Below are 21,818 nucleotides of genomic sequence, written 5' to 3'. Positions count from 1 at the left end.
TAGGTTGGGATAGTATATTTTCAAGAAAAATGTTCCAAATTTCTGGCATATTTATTTAACAAATATTAATTTAAGTTTGTCAGCCTATTTACCCAAGATGCTCCCCAGATGGCCGGTTAGCTCAGTTGGTTAGAGCGTGGTGCTAATAACGCCAAGGTCGCGGGTTCGATCCCCGTACTGGCCACACGATTATTTATGAATTTGTAAGCAGTACCGTTATGATTTAACATGTGAAAGGTCTTACAAATATTATGTCTAGACGTATTATTCTTTTAAACAACATGACCAATGCGTTAATTACACTACAACTTTTCTTTAGTAACTGAAAAACAAATAATTTCATATTTTTATGTTTTATTTTATAATACAAAAGGAACAAATAGTGTCCAGTGGTACGGGAGTCTGATATATGATCATCTCTGTCCTCTGCAGTGCTGAAGTTCATTTTCGTTTAGAAGGCTTTGTTGATTTCCTTTAAAAAAAGGTTATATTTGGTTGTATAACACTGTATAAGTTGCAATATGTTGGTATTTTGTAGTTTTACTTTGAGATAAGAGGACAGATTTAATGACTTTACTCACTGGGCTTCTTCATTAAGAATGACAACCTCCTCCTCTTCACTGTCAGAGATTACCATCACCTCATCTATGTACACACACGCACACGCACACACACACACACACACACACACAGATTGGATTTTTGTGTTTCATGAGGACTCTAATTAGACATGTTTTTATTCTATACAAACTTTATACTTATATTCTATCCCCCTACCCTAAACTTTGAAAAAATAAATAAATAAATAAATAAAACAACAACACACACAAACACACAATTTAATAATGTTTACAAAGTTTTTTTCTGCATAGGGACAAAATTTGTTAGCCACGACATAAAAATTTCAGCTTTACTATTCTTGTGGTGACATTTAGTCCCTGCAACATACAAAATATCTGGACCACACACAGCCTCTTTTTCTTTTCAGAACAGATATATAAAGTGTGTTTACAATTACTCTGTAGCACAAAAACACACAAGTCTCACACACTACCTGTTTTTGTGTCCTCTGTCTGAGGTTCATCCTCTTCGTCCTCATCGAGTCCCCATGAGTTCACGATGCCCTCACCTACCTGTGCAGTTCCCATTGCAACAAGAACAGGAGAGGAAACACTGGCTCTGGGGTCAAGGAGTAATGTTTGGGTAACAGCAATACAATAAGACAATATTGCCTTTACATTTCATGCATCTCCTAGGAGACATCACTCGTCTCTCTAAACAAGATATTAAAACATCCTCCATTAACGTGAGTTCTTCTAAAACTATCTTAAAATATTCTGTATGGGCCACAAGATACGCTTCTGTGGGAGTTTCTGTTCTGTTCACAATCTCACTGGCAGTCTCTTGGACATCTGTCATCTCCACTGGGGCTTCGTCTCTCTTAAGGGCTGTGATTCGCTCTTTGGGCATGGACTCAGCAAAGCCAAACTTTCCACCCTCCTTTCTAAAAAGAAGTGGATAAAAAAATTTTTTTTTCATAAAACAGTAAATTAATTTCATATAAATATATACTAGAAATGTAATTAAAAAGCTTTTAAATTTAAAGGGATAGTTCACTCAAAAATGAAAATTCTGTCATTAATTACTCACCCTCATGTAGTTCCAAACCCATAAGACCGTCATTCATCTTCGGAACACAAGTTAAGATATTTTTGATGAATTCTGAGAGCTTTCTGACCCTCCATAGAGAGCAAAGAAAACAAAAATAATGACTTTATTCAACAATTCGTCTCCTCCGCGTCACCCTAGCGTCATTTTGGCAAGTATCCAGTGAACGAATTCTTGAATAAAGTCGTAAAAAAAAATTTTTTTGCGTACAAAAAGTATTCTCGTAGCTTCATAAAATTATGGTTGAACCCCTGATGTCACATGGATTATTTTACTGATCTCCTTGCTACGGTTCTGGACCTTGATCATGTTACTTACATTGCTCTCTATGGAGGGTCAGAGAGCTCTCAGAAAAAAATATCTTAATTTGTGTTCTGAAGATGAAAGGTCTTACGGGTTTAGAACGACATGAGGGTGAGTAATTAATGACAGAATTTTGAGTGAAATAACCCTTTAAGGTCCAATTTAAATTTAAAATCATTTTAAACTACAAACATACCTGATTTTTCTGTCATTCTCTAAGGCTTTGTTGATGAGCTCTGTAATTTCAGAAACTTTCACGCTTGCTATTTTGCTGCATCTTAAAACCTGCGTGAAAACAAAATGATTGTGACTGTACTACACTGTATAAAAATGCTGCACAGTGCAAAAGTGTCAAGTTTAAAAGCCCATCCTAGAGTTATGTGATAAATCAATCAAATAAACTGAAAATGAGTAAAATTAGATTAAAAATATACAACAATACCTGGTCTTTCAGAAGCATGATTCCTCCACTAGACTGAATGGAGCAGATCTCTCTATGTTTGTTCATTGCTATCACCAATAATCCATCCTTCACTCGCTCTTCTCGTTCACAAGGGTCCACAAGCAAATAAGATTAGGAAGGAATAACAAAGAATGTAGAATTTTTTTTTTCTTATGTCAACTGAAAACTTAGCAACTATTGTAAACAACATAGGGAAGTCGTGGCCTGATGGTCAGAGAGTTTGACTCCTAACCCTAAGGTTGTGGGTTCGAGTCTCAGGCCGGCAATACCACAACTGAGGTGCCCTTGACTGAGGCAAGGCACAAACCCCTAACTGCTCCCCGGGCGCCGCAGCATAAATGGCTGCCCACTGCTCCGGGTGTGTGTTCACTGTGTGTGTGTGCACTTTGGATGGGTTAAATGCAGAGCACAAATTCTGAGTATGGGTCACCATACTTGGCTGTATGTCACGTTACTTTCACTTTCTCATGAATAGAACAAAAAGACAAGCTCAAAATGCAAGTCAATACATAGTGTTTGCTAAGTCAAGTCACCTTTTTTATATAGCACTTTATACAACAGAAAATGTTTCAAAGCAGCTTCCCAGTATTAAATAGGGAAGTAACGAAATCAAAGATGCAAACTTAATCAAATATAAGGCAAATGCAAATTCTGCTGTAAAGCAGCACTAAAAAGACAATAGTATATTTATTCAGCCTTAGTCAGTTCAGTGTTGATTCAGTTCAGTTCAATAATACAAGTTAACTTCAGCAGTATGCAGCTCAACTGAAGACAGTGTCGTTATTCAGCTCAAGTCAGTTCAATGTTGATTCTATCTATTTCAATCAGTGTCAATGTTCATCATTTTGTCGGTTATAAACAAGCAAAACTAACTAATTGGCTCCAGAATGAAACCAGTAAAACTTGTTGTAAGAGATTTTGTGCATGTGATGTTTCTTACCCCTGCAGGAAAAAAGCAAAGCTGACACATATAGGCATGTGATATATGCTCAGTGGAATAGGATCTCTCTCCTCTGGACTGAACTGTTAAAATAAATTATAGTGTAAATAACTAATACAGAATAAAAACCACCTGCCAAACACAGACTGCGATTTTAAGGCTCACCACAGTGATGTCTCGTCCCTGAATAGCAACATCCGGCCGCCTAAAATGTGAGAGTGCAGATATGGCAGCAATGCTTGCTGCATCCATCAAGTTTCCATCATGATTTAACACATGGACATCAACTCGGATTTGCCAAACCTATCAATAATAGAGGTACAGCGAGTGAAGGGCCACTGCATGTGGGACATGGGACAAATGATCTGCTATGGGTTTATAATGCTCACTAAGGCTGCATTTATTTGATGAAAACAGTAATATGTATAAAATGAAATATTATTACAATTTAAAATAACCTTTGTATGTTAATATATATATTTAAGATGTATTTTATTCCTGTTAAAAGCTGAATTTTACATTACTCTAGACTTCGGTGTCGCATGATCCTTTAGAAATCATTCTAATATGCTGATTTGGTGCTCAAGAAACACTTATTATTATGAATGTTGAAAACAGTTGTGCTGCTTAAATATATGTTGTTGTTGTCTGTTGTATATTTGTTGAAACCCATTATAATGTTTTGAAATAATATTTAAAACAATTATTTTCAGGATTCTTTATTGAATAGAAAGTTCTGTTTTTATATGAAATGGATTTTGCTGTAACAATCTAAAAGTCTTTACTGTCAGTGTACTTTTGATCAGTTTAATGCATCCTCGCTTTAATAAAAGTATCAATGCCATTAAAAAAATGTGCTGGTCCAAACTTTCCAATGGTAGCGTTTTATATATGTTAACGTACAGGTATCCATATTACCTTTTCTCCTGAAACTACACAGAGAGACTCTGTGTCTATGCATTTAGAATTCCTCAGACACCTCTCAAGCTGTCTGTTTAACATCACCAACAACTCTGACTGCCTACAAAACACACACAGAGAAACACACTGAGAAACTCACAGGCATCAGGATATATATATATAATATATATATATATATATATATATATATATATATATTATATATATTATATATATTATATATAAAAAACAGAGACAGAGAGAAAGAGAATACTTTTGCAAGACTGTGTGTAAATAAGTGTGAACCTGTTTGGCTCAAATGCTGGTGATGCCATGGAAGACAATTCCAAATTAAAAAACATGATGCCTTCTGTGGGACGTGAATCTTTTGGAGGGACCAACTCACAAGACACCTGACACAACACCCTGAAAGAAAAAAAACACGTGTTCAAAGTGGTTTTTCTGAGGAAGTACCCCTGGCAAAATGTATTATCTTCACTTATCAAGCAAGCGATTATTTGTTGTGAGTGTGACTTTAAATCGGTAATGTAGGGAAGCACGTCGTTTGTAAACACTGTAAATGTTAAAGCAACAACTGATATCCAAGTTCCACGATGCAGCAGCCATAATCAGTTCCAAACGTGATTTTAATATTCCGGTAATCATATGTTTGTCTCCCATCTAAGCGCTACAGAGTACAGAAATATGGTTTAGCTGGTAAAATAGAGATGTGGATCGTAGAATGGCAATAATCAAAACCTTTTACTACTAACGACATCACATCGAAATTATATTTACAAGGTGTAACTTACTTTTTTCTCTTCTACAGCTTTAAGAAGAAAACGCCTCTCGCAGTTTGACAGCGGAGTATCCCTCATTTTGACAGCCGGATAATATCAAATAAACAGCTGGATCTATCACTGCTTCATCCTCTCACGCGCTTCATTCAGCGCAGAACCTTTGTCTTCTTCTTGTATGATTTATTGGCGGTTGACAAGCCAACTTATGCAACATATTACCTACAACAACCACAAACTAGACTGAAGCATTAACCAAAAAAGTAAACAAAAAACAAAAAATTATAATATTTGAATATTGTATAGGTGTCTGGCCTTTAAATTCTTGTCCCACATTTCCTGCCACTTTTTATTCATGTGTTCTTTAATTCTTCCTTCTATTTCTACTTTACTCAGTGGAATTTGTACCTCAACATTCATATATTTCAATGCTTGTTTGTTCAATTTCATTTCCTAGTACTCCTACATGTGCAGGTAGGTACCCACATGAACCTCAGGACTATACCCATTTCCTGAATCCTACACAGATTTATAAGTACTTCATAGATTAAATTTCTTGATGTTGATTGTTCACTTATTAAACTATTTAAAGCTGACAAGGAATCTGTTCAAATGACTACACTAGTAGGCTTAACTTCCTCCACCCATTGAACTGCTAATAAAATTGCTATTAGCTCTGTTGTAAAGACTGATACATAATTAGTTATCACTTTCTGAATGTTGACTTGTAATCTTTGGATATATACAGCTACAGCTGACTTTCCTGATGTAGGCTCTTTAGAACCATCTGAGAAGATATGCACCATTGAAGAGTAATTTTGATCTAGATATTGTTGAACACCAACCTCCTTAGATATCGCTTTCTCATTCTTAATCATATATTGGAGATGAAAATCTACTTGAGGCATAGGAAGCAACCAAGGAGGAATATTCGGTATTACAACAGAGGGACTAACTTTGATTTCTGTAACACCCAAAATCGTAGCATCTCTAGTTGCTGTCCAACCAAAACTTTTGAGTTTATTTTTACCAGCAATGCTTCAATATGTCCTTTACTGGATGTAATTCGGAATGCCCTTTTACATTTATCCAATAATTCACAGTTAATTTCAATTTTCGTAAACTTATAGGCACTTGTGATAGGCACTTGTGTATAGACTTGTGTGGCTGATATTGGAGAAGATCTGAAAGCTCCACTACATATTCTTAAAGATTGTGCCTGAACAGTTTCTACTTTTTTAATCAAGGATTAAGAAGCAGATCCATAAATTATGCGTCCGTAATAAATTGCTGACCTAATCAGTGCACTATATATTCTTAGTAAAGATCTCATACTAGCTCCCCATCCCATTCCTGTTAGACATCAAAGTATATTACTAATTTTTTTTGCACTTATCTACCAACTTCTGAATATGTATCTTAAAGGTCAAACTGGAATCCATCCTTATTCCTAGATATCTTTAACTTGTTCAAGTACTTGTTTACACTCACCTAAGGATTATTAGGAACACCTGTTCAATTTCTCATTAATGCAATTATCTAATCAACCAATCACATGGCAGTTGTTTCAATGCATTTAGGAGTGTGGTCCTGGTCAAGACAATCTCCTGAACTCCAAACTGAATGTTAGAATGGGAAAGAAAGGCCGGTCTGAGTATTTCACAATCTGCTCAGTTACTGGGATTTTCACGCACAACTAGGGTTTACAAAGAATGGTGTGAAAAGGGAAAAACATCCAGTGTGCGGCAGTCCTGTGGGTGAAAATGCCTTGTTGATGCTAGAGGTCAGAGGAGAATGGGCCGACTGATTCAAGCTGAAAGAAGAGCAACTTTGACTGAAATAACCACTCGTTACAACTGAGGTATGCAGCAAAGCAATTGTGAAGCCACAACACGCACAACCTTGAGGCGGATGGGCTACAACAGCAGAAGACCCCACCGGGTATCACTCATCTCCACTACAAATAGGAAAAAGAGGCTACAATTTGCACGAGCTCACCAAAATTGGACTGTTGAAGACTGGAAAAATGTCTCGATTTCTGTTGAGACATTCAGATGGTAGAGTCAGAATTTGGCGTAAACAGAATGAGAACATGGATCCATCATTCCCTCACACCACTACCCATACTGCCAGTGGTGGTGGTGTAATGGTGTGGGGGATGTTTTCTTGGCACACTTTAGGCCCCTTAGTGCCAATTGGGCATCGTTTAAATGCCACGGCCTACCTGAGCATTGTTTCTGACCATGTCCATCCCTTTATGACCACCATGTACCCATCCTCTGATGGCTACTTCCAGCAGGATAATGCACCATGCCACAAAGCTCGAATCATTTCAAATTGGTTTCTTGAATATGACAATGAGTTCACTGTACTAAAATGGCCCCCACAGTCACCAGATCTCAACCCAATAGAGCATCTTTGGGATGTGGTGGAATGGGAGCTTCGTGCCCTGGATGTGCATCCCACAAATCTCCATCAACTGCAAGATGCTATCCTATCAATATGGGCCAACATTTCTAAAGAATGCTTTCAGCACCTTGTTGAATCAATGCCACATAGAATTAAGGCAGTTCTGAAGGCGAAAGGGGGTCAAACACAGTATTAGTATGGTGTTCCTAATAATCCTTTAGGTGAGTGTATATAACTTCATTTTTATTTCAGGGATGTGATTCTTCTTCGCAAAACAGACTAGTTGAGTTTTAGTCACCGATAGTCGAAAACTCCATTTGTTAGCCCAATTTTTCCACTTCATAAACTGCTGATTGTATAATTCTTGTTACATGAGATAGGCCTACATTACGACCCCTTTTCCATATCGCTCCATTGTAAGCATAGAGAGATCTTCCTATATCTATTTTGACATTTTTGAACACATCATTTATCATGATATTAAACAATACTGGACTGCACACACTCTAGCGTAGAACCTGCACACTGTTATGATGTATAACAGTGGCGCACAGTATTTGCATATGCACTGAGAGAGTGATAAAACAGGTCCAGTTGTTTGAAATTTCATGTTCCAACAAAAAAGAAAATATGAATGAACATGAAATACATCATATATAAATCTATAATTCCGAATAGAAAATTATGTGGATATAGATTTTTTTTATATAAATTTAAATTTTTTTTTTTTTTAAAGATGTAGTTGCTAGTAAGTTACTTTCTCTTGTTCAAGGTGTAAAATAATATATAAATAAAGAATTGCACTTTCTGACTAATAATATTATTATATTAAATTATATTATTTATAATATTATATTACAGGAAAATTATTCTGCAATAAAGCCATATAGCCTATAAGAAAGTTCCAGATCAGCACCAGGTCAAAAAGAAAGCACAATGCCCTGTCGGTTTTCAGACATAATTTTGTTGACTTGTATATTTACAATTTCTTATTATGTCCTGGTGAAAAACTTGCTTAATCAAAATTTTTATTTTTATTTTTTTCCAGTTCTGAAAGGTTACTGGATGAACCACTGCCAGGTAATGCTCAACAACACAGATCAGACACTGAAACAGAGGACGCTTTTCCATCCAAACAATAACAGCTAGGCCTATCAAGAGAATTTTACATTTAGAGCTGAAATGAGCTGTTCGTTAGACAGATAGATAGATAGATAGATAGATAGAAGAAAAGTAAACATCGTATAGATAGATAGATAGATAGATAGAAATATTTACCTGGCCTGGCAGTGGTCTTGACCTTGACTTACCCAACAATTAAAAACATATCATACAAGTCATAATTTTGACATAACAGAAAGAAGAAAAGTAAACATCGTTACACTTGTGTTCATTTTTTACACAAAGTAAGGCGTGGCTTGCATTTTAATCCAGCAGTAGTTTTCAAACATAGCCTAGATTTATTTTAAAACCCGGATGTTGGATAATTTAACCCATCCACGTTTAGTTTTTTTTATCTAAGTCATACTGGCAACCCAGCGCTGGGTCAGTGTGTGAAAAGTGATTTATTAAGCAAATTAAGCGTTTATTAAACAATCAGACTGGTTTATGGACCAGTCCCCTTTTCAGTGCAACAATTCATATTTTGATGGATCATAATCTCATGCAATCTGTAACAAAATAATGTGATTTATTATTTGATATTATTGGAAAGCTATTGTTAAGCTGTAATGCGCCCGTGGCAAATTCACATGTACGCAGATGTCCCTTTTAAAAGCGCTGGTGGGCTAATGCTATCAGCCAAACCTGACTAATCATAGTAGCGCTGTATGTTTTATTGTTCAGCTGGTGCTCTTGTGTAGGCCTGTTGCTCTCATAACGTTATGATGGATGGGTTGCGCACTCGCCAATCCTTTGAGCAGCTCAATGTGATACTCGCTTGTTGAGCACAAAGGCTCGTGGATATTTGCATCAAAACCCACTCTATCATCTCCTGTCTCTCTTTTCCACCTACATATACACTTCTTATTAGACACAATAACGGTTTGACCTAGCTCATGTCAAATGGCATGCAAGGTTCAAAGTAAGTAAGAACAAATAATTGTGAATATAGTCAAAACAATTAAAGCTTCAGACATCTATGGCGGCACAGAAACCAAATCTAAAGCAGGTCTAGAACCACGAAAATGTGAATTAAGAAGAAACGAGAACTTTTAAAAGCAAGCATAGATAATTCCTGGTTTATCAGATTTTTTTTTTTTATCAAATGTTATTGTATTCTATTCTATTAATTAGATAATAATAAACGTGGCTCTAATTAAAAAAAAAAATCGCTAATTAGCCAGTTTTTAAATTGTCATCGTGAGTAGGCTATATTAATATACTAATGCATAATTTAATTATTTTCTGAAAATCTTTTCATCTTACACTAAGTTATGTATAATGTGTATATAAACTGTAGGCTATAGTTAGGCTACAATGCTACATCAAATATCGCCTATACAAAAAACTTTAGAAATTGTTGAGAAATAAATGTCCTTTTTAATATTTCAATGTCAAAAATCACAAACATATTTCAGATAACGGTAATAGTTAAAATAATAATAATAATAATTTGTGCTCAAACAAATTTTGTATGCAATAGTGCAAAATAAAAAATACAAAAATTTAAATAAATAGATTTATCTGTAGCATGCTATGGTAATGCATTTATAGGCTGCTGGCTGATATGATGCAGGTGGAGGCAGAGATGATGGAGAGACATGTCAAAAGCATAATACAATGAGACCCACCGCCACGTGTCAGTGACCGACTTAATCAACTAAACTCCAGGGCTAATAAAAGCCACAGAGCACTCACATGAGAACAGTTCTGAGGACATCAGAGAGACTTTGCGAAAGTTGCAATAGTGATGGAGTACAGCTACCTGCCGTCTGCTGCGTACGAGTCTGGGATGGACACTGGCCGAGCTTCGAGCCGCTCCACGGAGTTCAGCTCCTGCAGTCAGCCCTTCAGTTTTCAATATAACAGGTGCAATCTGGGAAACACAACCAGTTGCCATTTCCTTGCGCCTGGCTCTCACCAACCCTCACACTACATAACAGGTTAGTTTATGCTTTAATCCCATTTTTATTAGTATATCAAATTTATTAAGGATGTTATTATTTGCATTGACTAAGACATAAACATATAAATTGACAGGGAAAAATATTTTAAAATAAAATTGTAATTGATTTATTATTAAAAGATATTAATAGTAAAATTTTGTTCAGCAAGGATAAATTTAATTGATCAAAAATCACTTTTGATCAATTGAATGCATTCTTGTTAAGATTTTACAATTGTTACAATTTTTAAAATTGTAAATAAATACTGTTCTTTTGAACTTTCCATTCATCAACGTATCATGCAGAAAGTAGCTTAATCAAGATTTCACGAAAAAATTATGTTTCATGTTTCTTGAGCACCAAAACAGCATATTAAAATTAATTATTAAAAAGGCTCCTTATATAGCGTATTAATAATTATTAAAATATTGTTATTACAGAAGCATGTGGGTGGGTCAAATGCAATTTAAGTGCATTTAAAACAATGTAGCCTATTATATTGTTTTAAAACATACATTTGTTAAAAAAGCATTTTAGCTTCTTGTTGGTTGTCTTATCGCTCATTTTGAAAAGTGTGTAATAAATGCACAATATTCAAAATTGGCGACTGATTTCTGAAAGATCATCTGGCACTGAAGACTGGCGTAATGGCTGTTTAAAATTCAGCTTTGCTGTCACATGAATTGCATTTTAAAATCTATTAAAATAGAAAACGGTTATTTTAGTATAAATTGTATTAATATTTTACAATATTGCTGTTTTTACTGTATCTATAAAATAAGAGCCTTTTAAAAAATCTTACTGACCCCAAACTTTAGAAGGGCGTAAACAGTTGCTGCAATATAAAACATATACATTTGTGTTTAATTAGAATTTAATTCAATTTCCAGTTCATCATAATCTTCTGCCTTACGAACGAGGCGTCCAGGAGAGACGCAAACAAAGGCGCGTCCGCACCATCTTCACGAGCGCGCAGCTGAAAGCGCTCGAGCGCGTGTTCTCACAGACTCATTATCCAGACATCTACACCCGAGAGGAGCTCGCGCAGGAGATCCATCTTACTGAAGCTCGAGTTCAGGTGTCTGAGCCTCTGATCATTCTTCTTTCTTCGACTGTGTACTGGATGCTCTTTTTGGGTTCCAAAATACATCAAGGTCCCCTTACAGACTATTTTGCCTATTCTTATTTAAAATGTTTTCATAAATATATAATATCCGTTAATGTGAATCGGACATTAATCTGTTCTAGCTGATTGCCCTCAAAACACAAACTACACTAGGCTACTTAAATGTAACAAATCCTGCACCTTTCCCGAAAAGGTTATGTTATATAAATGTTATATTGTTTATATATTGCCAATAGTATTGGGACGCCCCCTTTCTAATGAACAGGTTTGACTTCTTTAGTCATCTCCATGAGTACAATGTTAAATGTTTTAGCATATAATGATATTCTAGGGAATTGTGTGCTTCTAGTTTTAAAGCCACAGTTTGGACAGGACCCTTTTCTATTCATGACAATGCCTCTGTTTATAAGGCAAGGTTCAAAAAGAAATGATTGATTTGACAGATCTACAGAAAACCACTCCTAATCCCAGTCCTAATCCCATTTAATACAGACCTTGAGACAAAAACTCATCACCAAACACCAATGACTCCTACATATGGGTTCAGCCATTTTAGACACTTCCAAAACTGTTGCAACAAAGATGGCAACATAATTCATGTATTTAAACATTAAATATCGTACTCATAGAAGTGACTAAAGTAGTCAAACCTGTTGGGTGTGTATTGGGGTGTCCCAATACTTTTGGCAAAATAATGTATCTGTTGACTGGATTTAATTAGGTCAGGTACATTTTGAATTTTGTATTTATTCATTAAATGGGTTTATTTTATTTTATTTAGGTCTGGTTCCAGAACAGACGCGCTAAATTTCGCAAACAGGAGCGTGCAGCTACATGGACCGAGTCATCTTCCAAAATGAACAGTTCATCTTCCAATGACAGCTCCAAAATGATGACAGTCCCTGACCCAGACAGCACACAACCCACTCTTACCCTAAACCCAGACCACAAACAGGACACCAGCAGTCTCCGAGAGGATCAGGCTCCAGACCAGCTGCCCTTGTTAGGGGTCTCTTCTCTTGAAACACAGAGGTCAAGAGGTCACCAAACTCACTGTGCAACGACTGCCTGCATGTGTTGAGCGGTGAAAGACATGATGTGCCAGTTCAAACATCAGAACCCACTGTCTAGATCTCTATAGCGCTATTTGATTACCTCATTTATGTTATTTATCTGTAAGGATCTCATGCAAATAGGAAATTAATAATGCATTGGTCTATTTATTGACAATTTAAACCTATAATGCTTAGGCAATTTTTGTTCACATTTTGCAAGCATGGGAGAGATACTTCACATCTTTTTAATGATTTTATTAAAATGCAAATAGAGAAAGTGGATAGAAAATGTGTCATATAATCAGTCAACATATGTAATCTTTTATTGCTTTTTGTTCTGGATGAGATGTTTGCTCCAGTTATTTATAATAACAAATATTTAGATTTACAACTAACATGAAATGCACACAGAGCAACATTCTTTCTTGAAATTACGTGGGCAAAAAAAATTCTATACCACTTCATTCGAGCTCCTACTTAGAGTCACAAACAGAAGCATGTGGGTCAAACGCTAGTGCATTTAAAATAGTTTATTACAGTTTATTTAAAAACATACACTTGCTATAAAAGCCATTGCATTTTAGCGTCTTGTAGGTTGTCTTACATCGCTCATTTTTAAAAGGGTATAATAAATACAGAATATGAAGTTATTTGTCACACACATCTCACTCATCCTTGGCTACTCTTTCCAGTTATTATTGCCTTCGTTCTGTTTCAGTTCATATTCTTACAATGTCACAAAATAAAACAAATGATATACAAGCAACGATCAAAACCCCCCGCATCTAAATGACAATGTCTTTTAATCTCAAATATTAACAGAAAGCGTAAGCAGAAGTTAAAAAAGCAGGAATTTTATGCTAGTGTTGCTGAATACAATCTGTCCTCATTGTTGAATTTGATATTTTGGTGACATTTAGGATTGCAATCCTTTTCAGTAGATTTAGATAAATATAGATATATTTAACAATTTTACATCTCTAAATGCACATGAAATGAGTGAAAAGCTTACAGAGGGTGCTAGTTTTAGTTTGATTTTATAAATCTCTTGTTTGCACATTCATAGTGTTTGAATAAAGTACAAGGGTAAAAGCAGAGTGCTCAGTGCATATGCATAATACTCTCATCAGTACACATTGGTAACTTGAAGCTTTGGATGCAAGGGTGGCCGACACTAGACGTTATCTAGAAGCACATTTCTAAGGCACAACATCACAGAAGAGAGAAAGGCAACAGAACACATAAAACTGATTTAAACGGAATATTAAAAAAAAAAACTAAAAGAAAAGGGTTACACTTTACATTACAGTGTTTATAGGTTATTACATAATATGCTTCTGATTATGTGGAGCTGCTTTGCACAGTTAATGTTATTACTTTTTAGTCATTCATCTTAGTAGTGTGTAATATATGTGTAACTTGAACATTGTAATGTAAAGCAAAATCAAGGAAAGTTTCAGGGATCATGCAATCTTCTTACTATTCAACTGCAGAGCAAAACGTAAATATTAAAAACAAATTTTGAAAAATAATCGAATGGAAATGTAAGATCTACCCATTAGCAACATGCTGTTAAACAATACTGCACAAATAAAGTATCAAACCCCTCACTTATCAAACAAGATAAAACAGGCAATGAGAAAACATTTCAATCAAAACCACTCCAGTTCATGTTTGCAAAACATAAATGAAAAAAAAAGTGATGGACAGTCTTCTCTGTATTTATTTCACGTTGTCAGTTAAGGCATCAGGACGAATCAGCTAGGCCTAAGAGTTGCACATTATGCGTTCGTCTGTTAGTGGAACATTTGAAAATAACGTCACATACCTGCAAGACCTTTACAAAAACTGAGATTATTATTAATGCTAAATTTTCTTAAATGAAAACTGGACATTTGTGCTACCTCATGTTCCTCACAATGGAAATGGATTCAGTCTCACTCTACATTACAGTGCCCATGTTACAATGCATTTCCACAAGTACTTGAGTAATACTCATGAACGATTGTAGTCAATATGTAGTTAATTTGTGGAAGTTTATAATTCCATGTCAGTGGTGTTAGGCCGAAAACATACTCTAAACAAGTATGTGAATGTAGATGATTCTAGCTATGCACCCTCAGTAGTGAGTATACTAAACTATGACGTTGATTTCACTTATAAGAGGCATCAAAAATGTCACTGGCAAAAACATGAAAATGTTGATATCTGCCATTTATAAATTCAATATGTCATATTCCTGATACTGAAAAAATGTCAAAAGTCATATTCACGCTGGCTTTACTGTTCACAGATAACAAACAGTGAAAGAGTGCAAGGTAAGCAACTAAACATTTAATATTTGAAACTTTTTTTTAAACAACCAAAAGTAATATCCAGTTTTTGCCATTTTGAATCAGGTTGCCATTTTTCACACAGGCATATGAATAAGAGTGAATGGTGGTAAATTTTTAAATAAAAATATTTGCAAACACTTCAAATAGATAATTTTACAATAAAAAAGTATTCTTTTTCTTATTACGCTATTCTTATTTCTTTCATATTTTTAAAGAATCCTTTAGTTATTTAATTCCTTTAAATAAAAATTCCGTTACAAACCCCCTCCAAAAAATGGTCCCCCCAATGCTGAAGACATGTTTACAGCCTTGAGTTGCTTATTTAGTCAGAATACAATGTTACTTTTGAATGGCCGTCAATGGCAAAATATGTTTTTTTGCTCCCAGAATGATGTAGTTAGCCTTGACCCAATAGCTTCTACAAATCAGTTTTCTCTTTTAGGCAGACTACTGTCATGAGGCAACCATTTCAAGAGAATCTTGATTTTAGAAGTTTATATCGTTTATACACTCTCAAAAAATAATTAGTACCTTTAAGGTACATATTAGTACATTTTGAAAAGGTACTGCCCCACTGACAAGTGTTGTGAGAGTGTTAACAGCTACCTAGATATTATTTGAGTTTATGGCACAGGCATTTGACTGATCTCTATCTCAGCCTTTGAGATACTGACACATTAATCTGCATTTGTGTAAAATATGTTTCTGGCCTTATTGCTATTGAGATGTGTGTAACATGGCCACTGTGAGGTAGAGTGCTACCGTCACTTCTCATTCTAAAGTGTAAAACTAACAGTATGAACAGACTCGCTGTAGTCTCTGTAATCGTAGTAATATCTTACGGACTTTTTATCATGTAAGCGATAAGGTTGTTTTTCAGCGGGCACAATGACAGTCAAAGAAAGTCCAGAGGAAAACCCATCATGTGTCCATGATTCCTGATTTTGGACTTTAATGTCTATGCTTGATTGCTCTGTATGGAAAACGTTGTATAAACGTGAAATCCGTTCTTCTTGGGTATGGTCCTGGGTCGGTTTAACCTGATTTCAGTTCCATTTCTTTGTCAGAAGTGCAGAGGCATCACAATGTTGTTGGCTGGCCAGCAGCTGCAAGGAAGAAGCACATTAAAATGTCCTGAAAATATGTTTAGGATTGTTTTACATTTGTACTAGATCCAGATTTTCAATCTTAAAATAAGAAAAAAAAAATCAATCGTAAAATAGTATAAAACCATGAAACATTTTTACTTTAAAATATATTTTATGGTTAATTATTACTTAAAATTATTACTGATTGATATGAAATGTCATGTGTGATGTGTGAAGAAAAAGAAAAATCAATACAAATACTACTTTGATGGACTATTTCTATATTTTTTGTCAAATTATGTAAACATTTTGAAAATCTTATTAAATTGTAATTATATAAAAAAATACATTTATAATAACATTTAATTGTTTGTATTTAGGATAAATAAAATGCTAGCAATAAAATTAGATTAAGCAAGGCAAAGGAGTTTATTCTGTAAAACAATGTTATTTCCACCAAAGAATGTTATTAATCACAGTACAAAAATTTGAAATGTGGTTAAGACTTGACAGAAAAATCTCATTTGATTTACGTATATATCAACAAATGAACTAGTGAGACTGTGAAAAGTGTTTTAAGAGTTAATTTTCTTAAAGTCAACAGGCCCCATAGCTGAAGAAATTATTATAATTATTAAAAGCTAATGTCATTAAGATTTTGATCACAGATTTTCCTGTTTATGATACAAAATACAGAAAAAACTTGCACATTTAGAACAATGTTTAAGATACAATTAAAACACATTAAGCCTCACCTCTTGATTTTATGTAGCATTCTTGACAATTAAGAAGTCCATTTCGAATTCTGACGTCAGTTCCAGCACTTGTGTCTCCAAGTAACCCTTTACATATTCCACACTAGAACACATCAGATAATGATTTAAGAGGATGCACAAGTTTCTTACGCACACACAGAGGCAAAAGTATCTGAGTTTTACCATAAAACACTGAATGTGGAAGTACAACCCCAAGCTTTCAATGATCATAGCTGCTCCTTTACCCAACTGAACAACACAACCAAAGCAAATCTCCACTCAACTAACTGAACAGCACACCACACAAAGGCAAAAAAGGCAAATATTAATGTAAAACAAAACATCATATAACATAACATTCTTTTCATGTCATGTCATGAAAATAAAATCAATAATAAAAAAAAAGACTTTAAAGAGGTAACAAATGCAATACAGGCATGAAAACTTAAATAAATAGGATTGTGCGCAAAGCATTTAGCATGATTATGTAACTACTGAAATGAAAGCAATGATTATGCCTTATCATCATGGTGGCACAACTTGGATCATCATATGCTGAACCTAAATTTCAAATGGATGCATTAAACTCAAATTCACCCAAAATTAAAAATTATGCTTTATTTGTTATTATGGCTTTTGGATGTATTTTGGTCAGAAGCAGTGGTTTAAAGTTTAAATGCCTTAATGATGAATTTATTACAAACACATAGGTTTTCACTTCACAAGGTCCTAATTGAAGGATCGAAGAGTGGATTACTTGTACATTATGGTGGTGTTTTTATCAGCTGTTTGACTCATTCTGACGGCACCCATTCACAGCAGAGGATTCATTGGTGAGCAAGTGATGCAGTGCTACATCTCTCTAAATCTGTTCCAATGAAGAAACAAACTCATCTACGTCTCGGATGGCCTGAGGATGAGTACATTTTCAGCAAATGTTCATTTTTGGGCGAATTGTTCCTTTAAACGAATACTTTTGCATTTAAATTAAATGCAAGAAATCTTACAGACCAGTTTAGCAGCATGACACAATCACTGTGTCTGGGTGATTACTAATATGCTCCACATACACACACACACATGTATCTCCATGTGATTGAGTATGTGTTGGAGGGAAGGCTCATACCTGCTGGGTGATGGAGGTGGCGTGTCTTGTGATGGTGTGGGTGATTTTGATGGGTGTGTCCCTAAAACATTTTCACACGACCCAGTCCTGCCAGCAGCCGCACACACATACACACAAGCATAGAGACACACAACTGTGAAAGCAAATCATATGCAGAAATGTTCCATGTGCCAGAAAAAAAACCTCATATGATCCGATCTTTAAAACATCCTCCACTCACAGCAAAGCCAAGCAGCATTTTGGCAGCATGCATTCCCATAAACACACACACACGAACCTCCTCATCCTTGTGGTCTGGCTCTGAGGTGGACTCTGTTTACGATCCAGTGAGGCAGTTTTCTTCAAATCTTCTTGTCTGTCTTTAGACTTACAGCTCCAAGAGCCATCTGTAATAACACAAAGAGAAAAAGCATGTGTGTGTCCTAATTTGCTGTTTTATTTGAGTATCCAGTGTGTTTTCTAGGTAACACTTTAAGTTGTCCTTGTTACACGTTACATGGACTTACTATCATAATAACAATAAATTATGCATAATTACGTGCAAGTAACCCTAAGCCAAACCCTGATCCTAAAGCTTACCATATAGTAAGTACATGTAGTTAATTAATATTATCCAGTACTTCAATGTATAATTACACTGTAACATGGACATCTTAAAATAAAGTGTAACCGTTATAGATATACGTAAATATTATTGTGGCAGACGAGTAAAGCATTAAAAAATATGTTCCTGTATTTTCTTTTTAATAAGGCTATTTTTAGGTTGTATTATATAAAATTATTTATTTTTTTATTATTTAAAGATATCAGAAATGTTGGTAGAAGAAGTTTGGCTATATACTGAACTTTTTGTCCTCCAAATCAAAGTCAGCATGGCATAAACTACAAGAGAGAAATTCAAAAAAGGATCCTTTTTGTATATATTAAGAAAACAATATCAGATATTTTCTTTTTTTATGACAGCTTTTTTTCAGGTCAAATGATGTAATCCTAATAAAATTGATATTAATGACAAATTTTTTATATATAATATATCTATATATATATATATATATATATAGATATCTATATATATATTATATATATATATATATATAAGATATATATATATATATACACACACACTCACTCACACACACACTCTCTCTATTATATAGAGTGTTGTGTTATAGTAATAATATTAACAACAATAATATATAAAATGTAAATGTAAAAATATTACATTAAAAATATCTAAAATGCTGTTAGAGACTAGTTATTTCTAAAAACCTCTTGTCTTCCAAATCAAGGTCATGATATTTAATGAATATAATAATAATAATAATAATTAATGTTAAAATTTGTGTTTGAAAAGTTACTTTTTACATGATGGTTGCTTCACTTGACATTTTACAGTCTATTATTATTTGTATTTTTTTTGTAGATCAAAAATGTATGAAACCAAGAAAAATAACTTTTTTTTTTTTACGTTTACTAAAAATATTTAATTTATAAATTACATTTTGTCATTTAGGACATCCATTTTGACTCAGGGTTAGTGTTTGTGTCTTACCCTGTATAAACTGCAGTTGTGGTGTAGCTGTTTGTCTCTCCTGAGGTTCAGTTCTCTGACCATTCTGCTGAGCCGGTGTGATTACTTGATCAGGGCTAGAGAGGTTATATTAACATTGCAACATACTTTCAGACATATCCTGAGTGCAGAGTTATGATATCAACACCTGCATCTGTACTTGACCATTACACCTTTTCCAATGACAGGTTGCCAGAGTACATCAAAATCAGTAAATAAATAGCATTTGACATTAAAATTGTAATGTAAAATTTACCGTTATTCTTTTTTTTTTTTTTTTTTTCAAATGGATTTTGTATGTACTCCACCTGTGTGTAAGTCTGCTACTCTGGTTTGTCTGTGCCTGTTTCTCCAACATTTCCTGTTTTTTTAAGGAGAGAACAATGGTGTCATGTGGGGCTGAGGGCTGGGTGAGGGACGGAGCCTCTGTCATCATACAGGACCCGGATGATAAACCTGAGGTGCGAGGGGTCAGTGGGGTCACGGTTTGCCTCCATTAGGCCGCCTTTCCCCATGAGTTAAGAGCTAAGGTTAGTGGTGTCATTAAGAACCAATTAGATCTCATGTGAAACACAGTTCACAATACTACCCTCTTCATTGGTGTCTCCATCTCCTCCTCTTCCACTTCTCCGCTCTGCGCTCCCCTCTCCCGCACTCCTCCTTCAGGCTTCTCGTGCTCTTCCCCGCTGATCATTTCTCCTGCATAAAAAGAAAGCCCCAAGCGGGCCTGGGATTAAAGGTATAGTTCACTTCAGTCCTACTTTATTTCAACCTTATTTTGTTTTCGACAGCTACATTACTTTTATCTGTGGAACACAAAAGGAGAAATTCTGAAAAACCTGTAGCACTGTTTGCCCTTTTTCATGCAAATTGGCACCATCGAGCTAATGGGAATCATATTATTTTTATGACACTTTATTTGGGATCAAACTGGAGAGGAAAACTAGTTATGAAATTTAAACATTTTTGACAACAATTTGTAGTACAATTTGTGTATTATTTCTTGTATTATTATTATTATTAGTTTGCAAAATTCTACATTAAAATTTTTAAATGCTTACTTTTTCAAAAAAGATAGAAAACGCATATCGTTTTGTGGTAGCAGAAATCAGAGAAAAAAAAAAAGCGAGAAGCTATGAAATTCCGCTCGTATGGCGCGGGCACCCCATAGTTCTTAAGCTAATAAATAATGCAGTGACTAACTGAAGTAGCGTTTATTATTAGGACATAGTATAGCCAGTATTCTGACCGCAGCTTTTCCTGTGATAAACCAATGGGGAAAAAAAAGCGTTATATAAATAAATCACAAAATTGTCTTTAGGAAAAATACCCAAAACATCTATAGAATACAACATTATTTGTTTAGTGGCCGAGCAGTTGGTACTTTGATTTTCTAGTCAATTAAAAAATAAGAAATAAGAGAAAAATAAAACTTGTCAATTCAAAAAATGTATTAGTACATTAGACATAAAATACCCAATGGTTTTGCGACCCTTTATGAAAACTGAAAGCTTCAGTCCTCGTTTATTGTTACTGCAATGGATAAGAGCTGATGATCAAACACATTCTTCAAAAAATCCTCCTTTTGTATTTCACGGGTAATCCAAACGTCAACAAAAAGTGTGATAGATTTTGAGAGAACTGTGAAGGGAAGACAGGGAACAGATGGTAAAATGCTAACCAGAACACAACAACAGAGAAAGATCAGCAGTGCTCACTTCTCCAGACAAACCCCAAGCTGGTTACTGTACCTGCAGCAGGCGCTCCTGCTCCTGCTGCCACCTCTCCTGTCGTCTGCGCTCTTCATTAGGATCCCATGTCCAGTGATCAACCCTTTTTGCAAGGTTCGACATTGGGGTTTCAATCTGATTCACACACACACACACACACACACACAAATAAACACGAACACACACAGAGAAGCAGAAAGGAAAAAAGGAAAGTAGGTAAGAAGACAGGGTGCATCTATGCTGTTCTAACTAACTGTGTAACTTGATGTTTTTGTTCAACGTGTCAAAATTGGGCCTCATTTTTTATTTTGTGTGATTTGTTAAAGTAACAATTGCGTGAGTGGTACTTTGATGTTGACAACATTTCTTCATATTTAAGTTGAAGAGGCTAAAAACTGAAATAAAAATAAAATCAAAACTATTATCTATATATATATATATTAAC

General features: G+C 34.9%; 2 protein-coding genes, 2 long non-coding RNA genes and 1 other non-coding gene across 5 annotated transcripts; 2 read left to right on the top strand and 3 right to left on the bottom strand.

Annotated features, from left to right (window-relative positions):
* Positions 1-110: 110 nt before the first annotated feature.
* On the top strand, positions 111-184 carry trnai-aau. The gene has a single exon. It is a non-coding gene; the product is annotated as a tRNA-Ile (tRNA).
* Positions 185-337: 153 nt separating this feature from the next.
* LOC122135825 (exosome complex component RRP45-like) lies at positions 338-5,265 on the bottom strand. Its single transcript, XM_042716102.1, has 12 exons — positions 5,087-5,265; positions 4,868-4,962; positions 4,581-4,700; positions 4,293-4,395; positions 3,540-3,677; positions 3,375-3,457; positions 2,414-2,546; positions 2,168-2,256; positions 1,358-1,504; positions 1,055-1,173; positions 582-645; positions 338-472 (listed from the first exon to the last, which is right to left on the bottom strand). The coding sequence occupies exons 1-12, from the start codon at positions 5,150-5,152 to the stop codon at positions 442-444; spliced, it is 1,188 nt and encodes a 395-aa protein (XP_042572036.1). The 5' UTR covers positions 5,153-5,265; the 3' UTR covers positions 338-441.
* A 4,945-nt stretch (positions 5,266-10,210) lies between these two features.
* On the top strand, positions 10,211-13,169 carry LOC122135823 (paired mesoderm homeobox protein 2B-like). The gene is made up of 3 exons (XM_042716101.1): positions 10,211-10,584; positions 11,478-11,665; positions 12,495-13,169. Exons 1-3 carry the CDS (start codon positions 10,392-10,394, stop codon positions 12,792-12,794), a joined length of 681 nt encoding a protein of 226 aa, XP_042572035.1. The 5' UTR covers positions 10,211-10,391; the 3' UTR covers positions 12,795-13,169.
* Positions 13,170-13,660: 491 nt separating this feature from the next.
* LOC109054515 lies at positions 13,661-17,237 on the bottom strand. The gene is made up of 3 exons (XR_006153672.1): positions 17,131-17,237; positions 16,948-17,050; positions 13,661-16,210 (listed from the first exon to the last, which is right to left on the bottom strand). It is a non-coding gene; the product is annotated as an uncharacterized LOC109054515 (long non-coding RNA).
* A 100-nt stretch (positions 17,238-17,337) lies between these two features.
* Positions 17,338-20,033, bottom strand: LOC122135824. Its single transcript, XR_006153671.1, has 4 exons — positions 19,952-20,033; positions 19,626-19,720; positions 18,351-18,459; positions 17,338-18,160 (listed from the first exon to the last, which is right to left on the bottom strand). It is a non-coding gene; the product is annotated as an uncharacterized LOC122135824 (long non-coding RNA).
* Positions 20,034-21,818: the final 1,785 nt, after the last annotated feature.

The sequence above is a fragment of the Cyprinus carpio genome, chromosome B1, assembly GCF_018340385.1.
Source record: "Cyprinus carpio isolate SPL01 chromosome B1, ASM1834038v1, whole genome shotgun sequence".
Classification (NCBI taxonomy): Eukaryota; Metazoa; Chordata; class Actinopteri; order Cypriniformes; family Cyprinidae; genus Cyprinus; species Cyprinus carpio.
The sequence above is the reverse complement of the archived record's forward strand: the minus strand, read 5'-3'. Positions and strand labels throughout refer to the sequence as shown.

Excerpts from the sequence above, each read along its gene's own strand:
- LOC122135825 (XM_042716102.1), bottom strand. The coding sequence starts at position 5,152 with ATGAGGGATACTCCGCTGTCAAACTGCGAGAGGCGTTTTCTTCTTAAA. Across the intron at positions 4,396-4,580 it reads CCAGCATTTGAGCCAAACAG|GCAGTCAGAGTTGTTGGTGA; the intron begins GTTCACACTTAT and ends TGTGTTTTGTAG. Across the intron at positions 3,458-3,539 it reads AGGGACGAGACATCACTGTG|TTCAGTCCAGAGGAGAGAGA; the intron begins GTGAGCCTTAAA and ends TTATTTTAACAG.
- LOC122135823 (XM_042716101.1), top strand. The coding sequence starts at position 10,392 with ATGGAGTACAGCTACCTGCCGTCTGCTGCGTACGAGTCTGGGATGGAC. Across the intron at positions 10,585-11,477 it reads ACCCTCACACTACATAACAG|TTCATCATAATCTTCTGCCT; the intron begins GTTAGTTTATGC and ends TTCAATTTCCAG. Across the intron at positions 11,666-12,494 it reads TTACTGAAGCTCGAGTTCAG|GTCTGGTTCCAGAACAGACG; the intron begins GTGTCTGAGCCT and ends TATTTTATTTAG.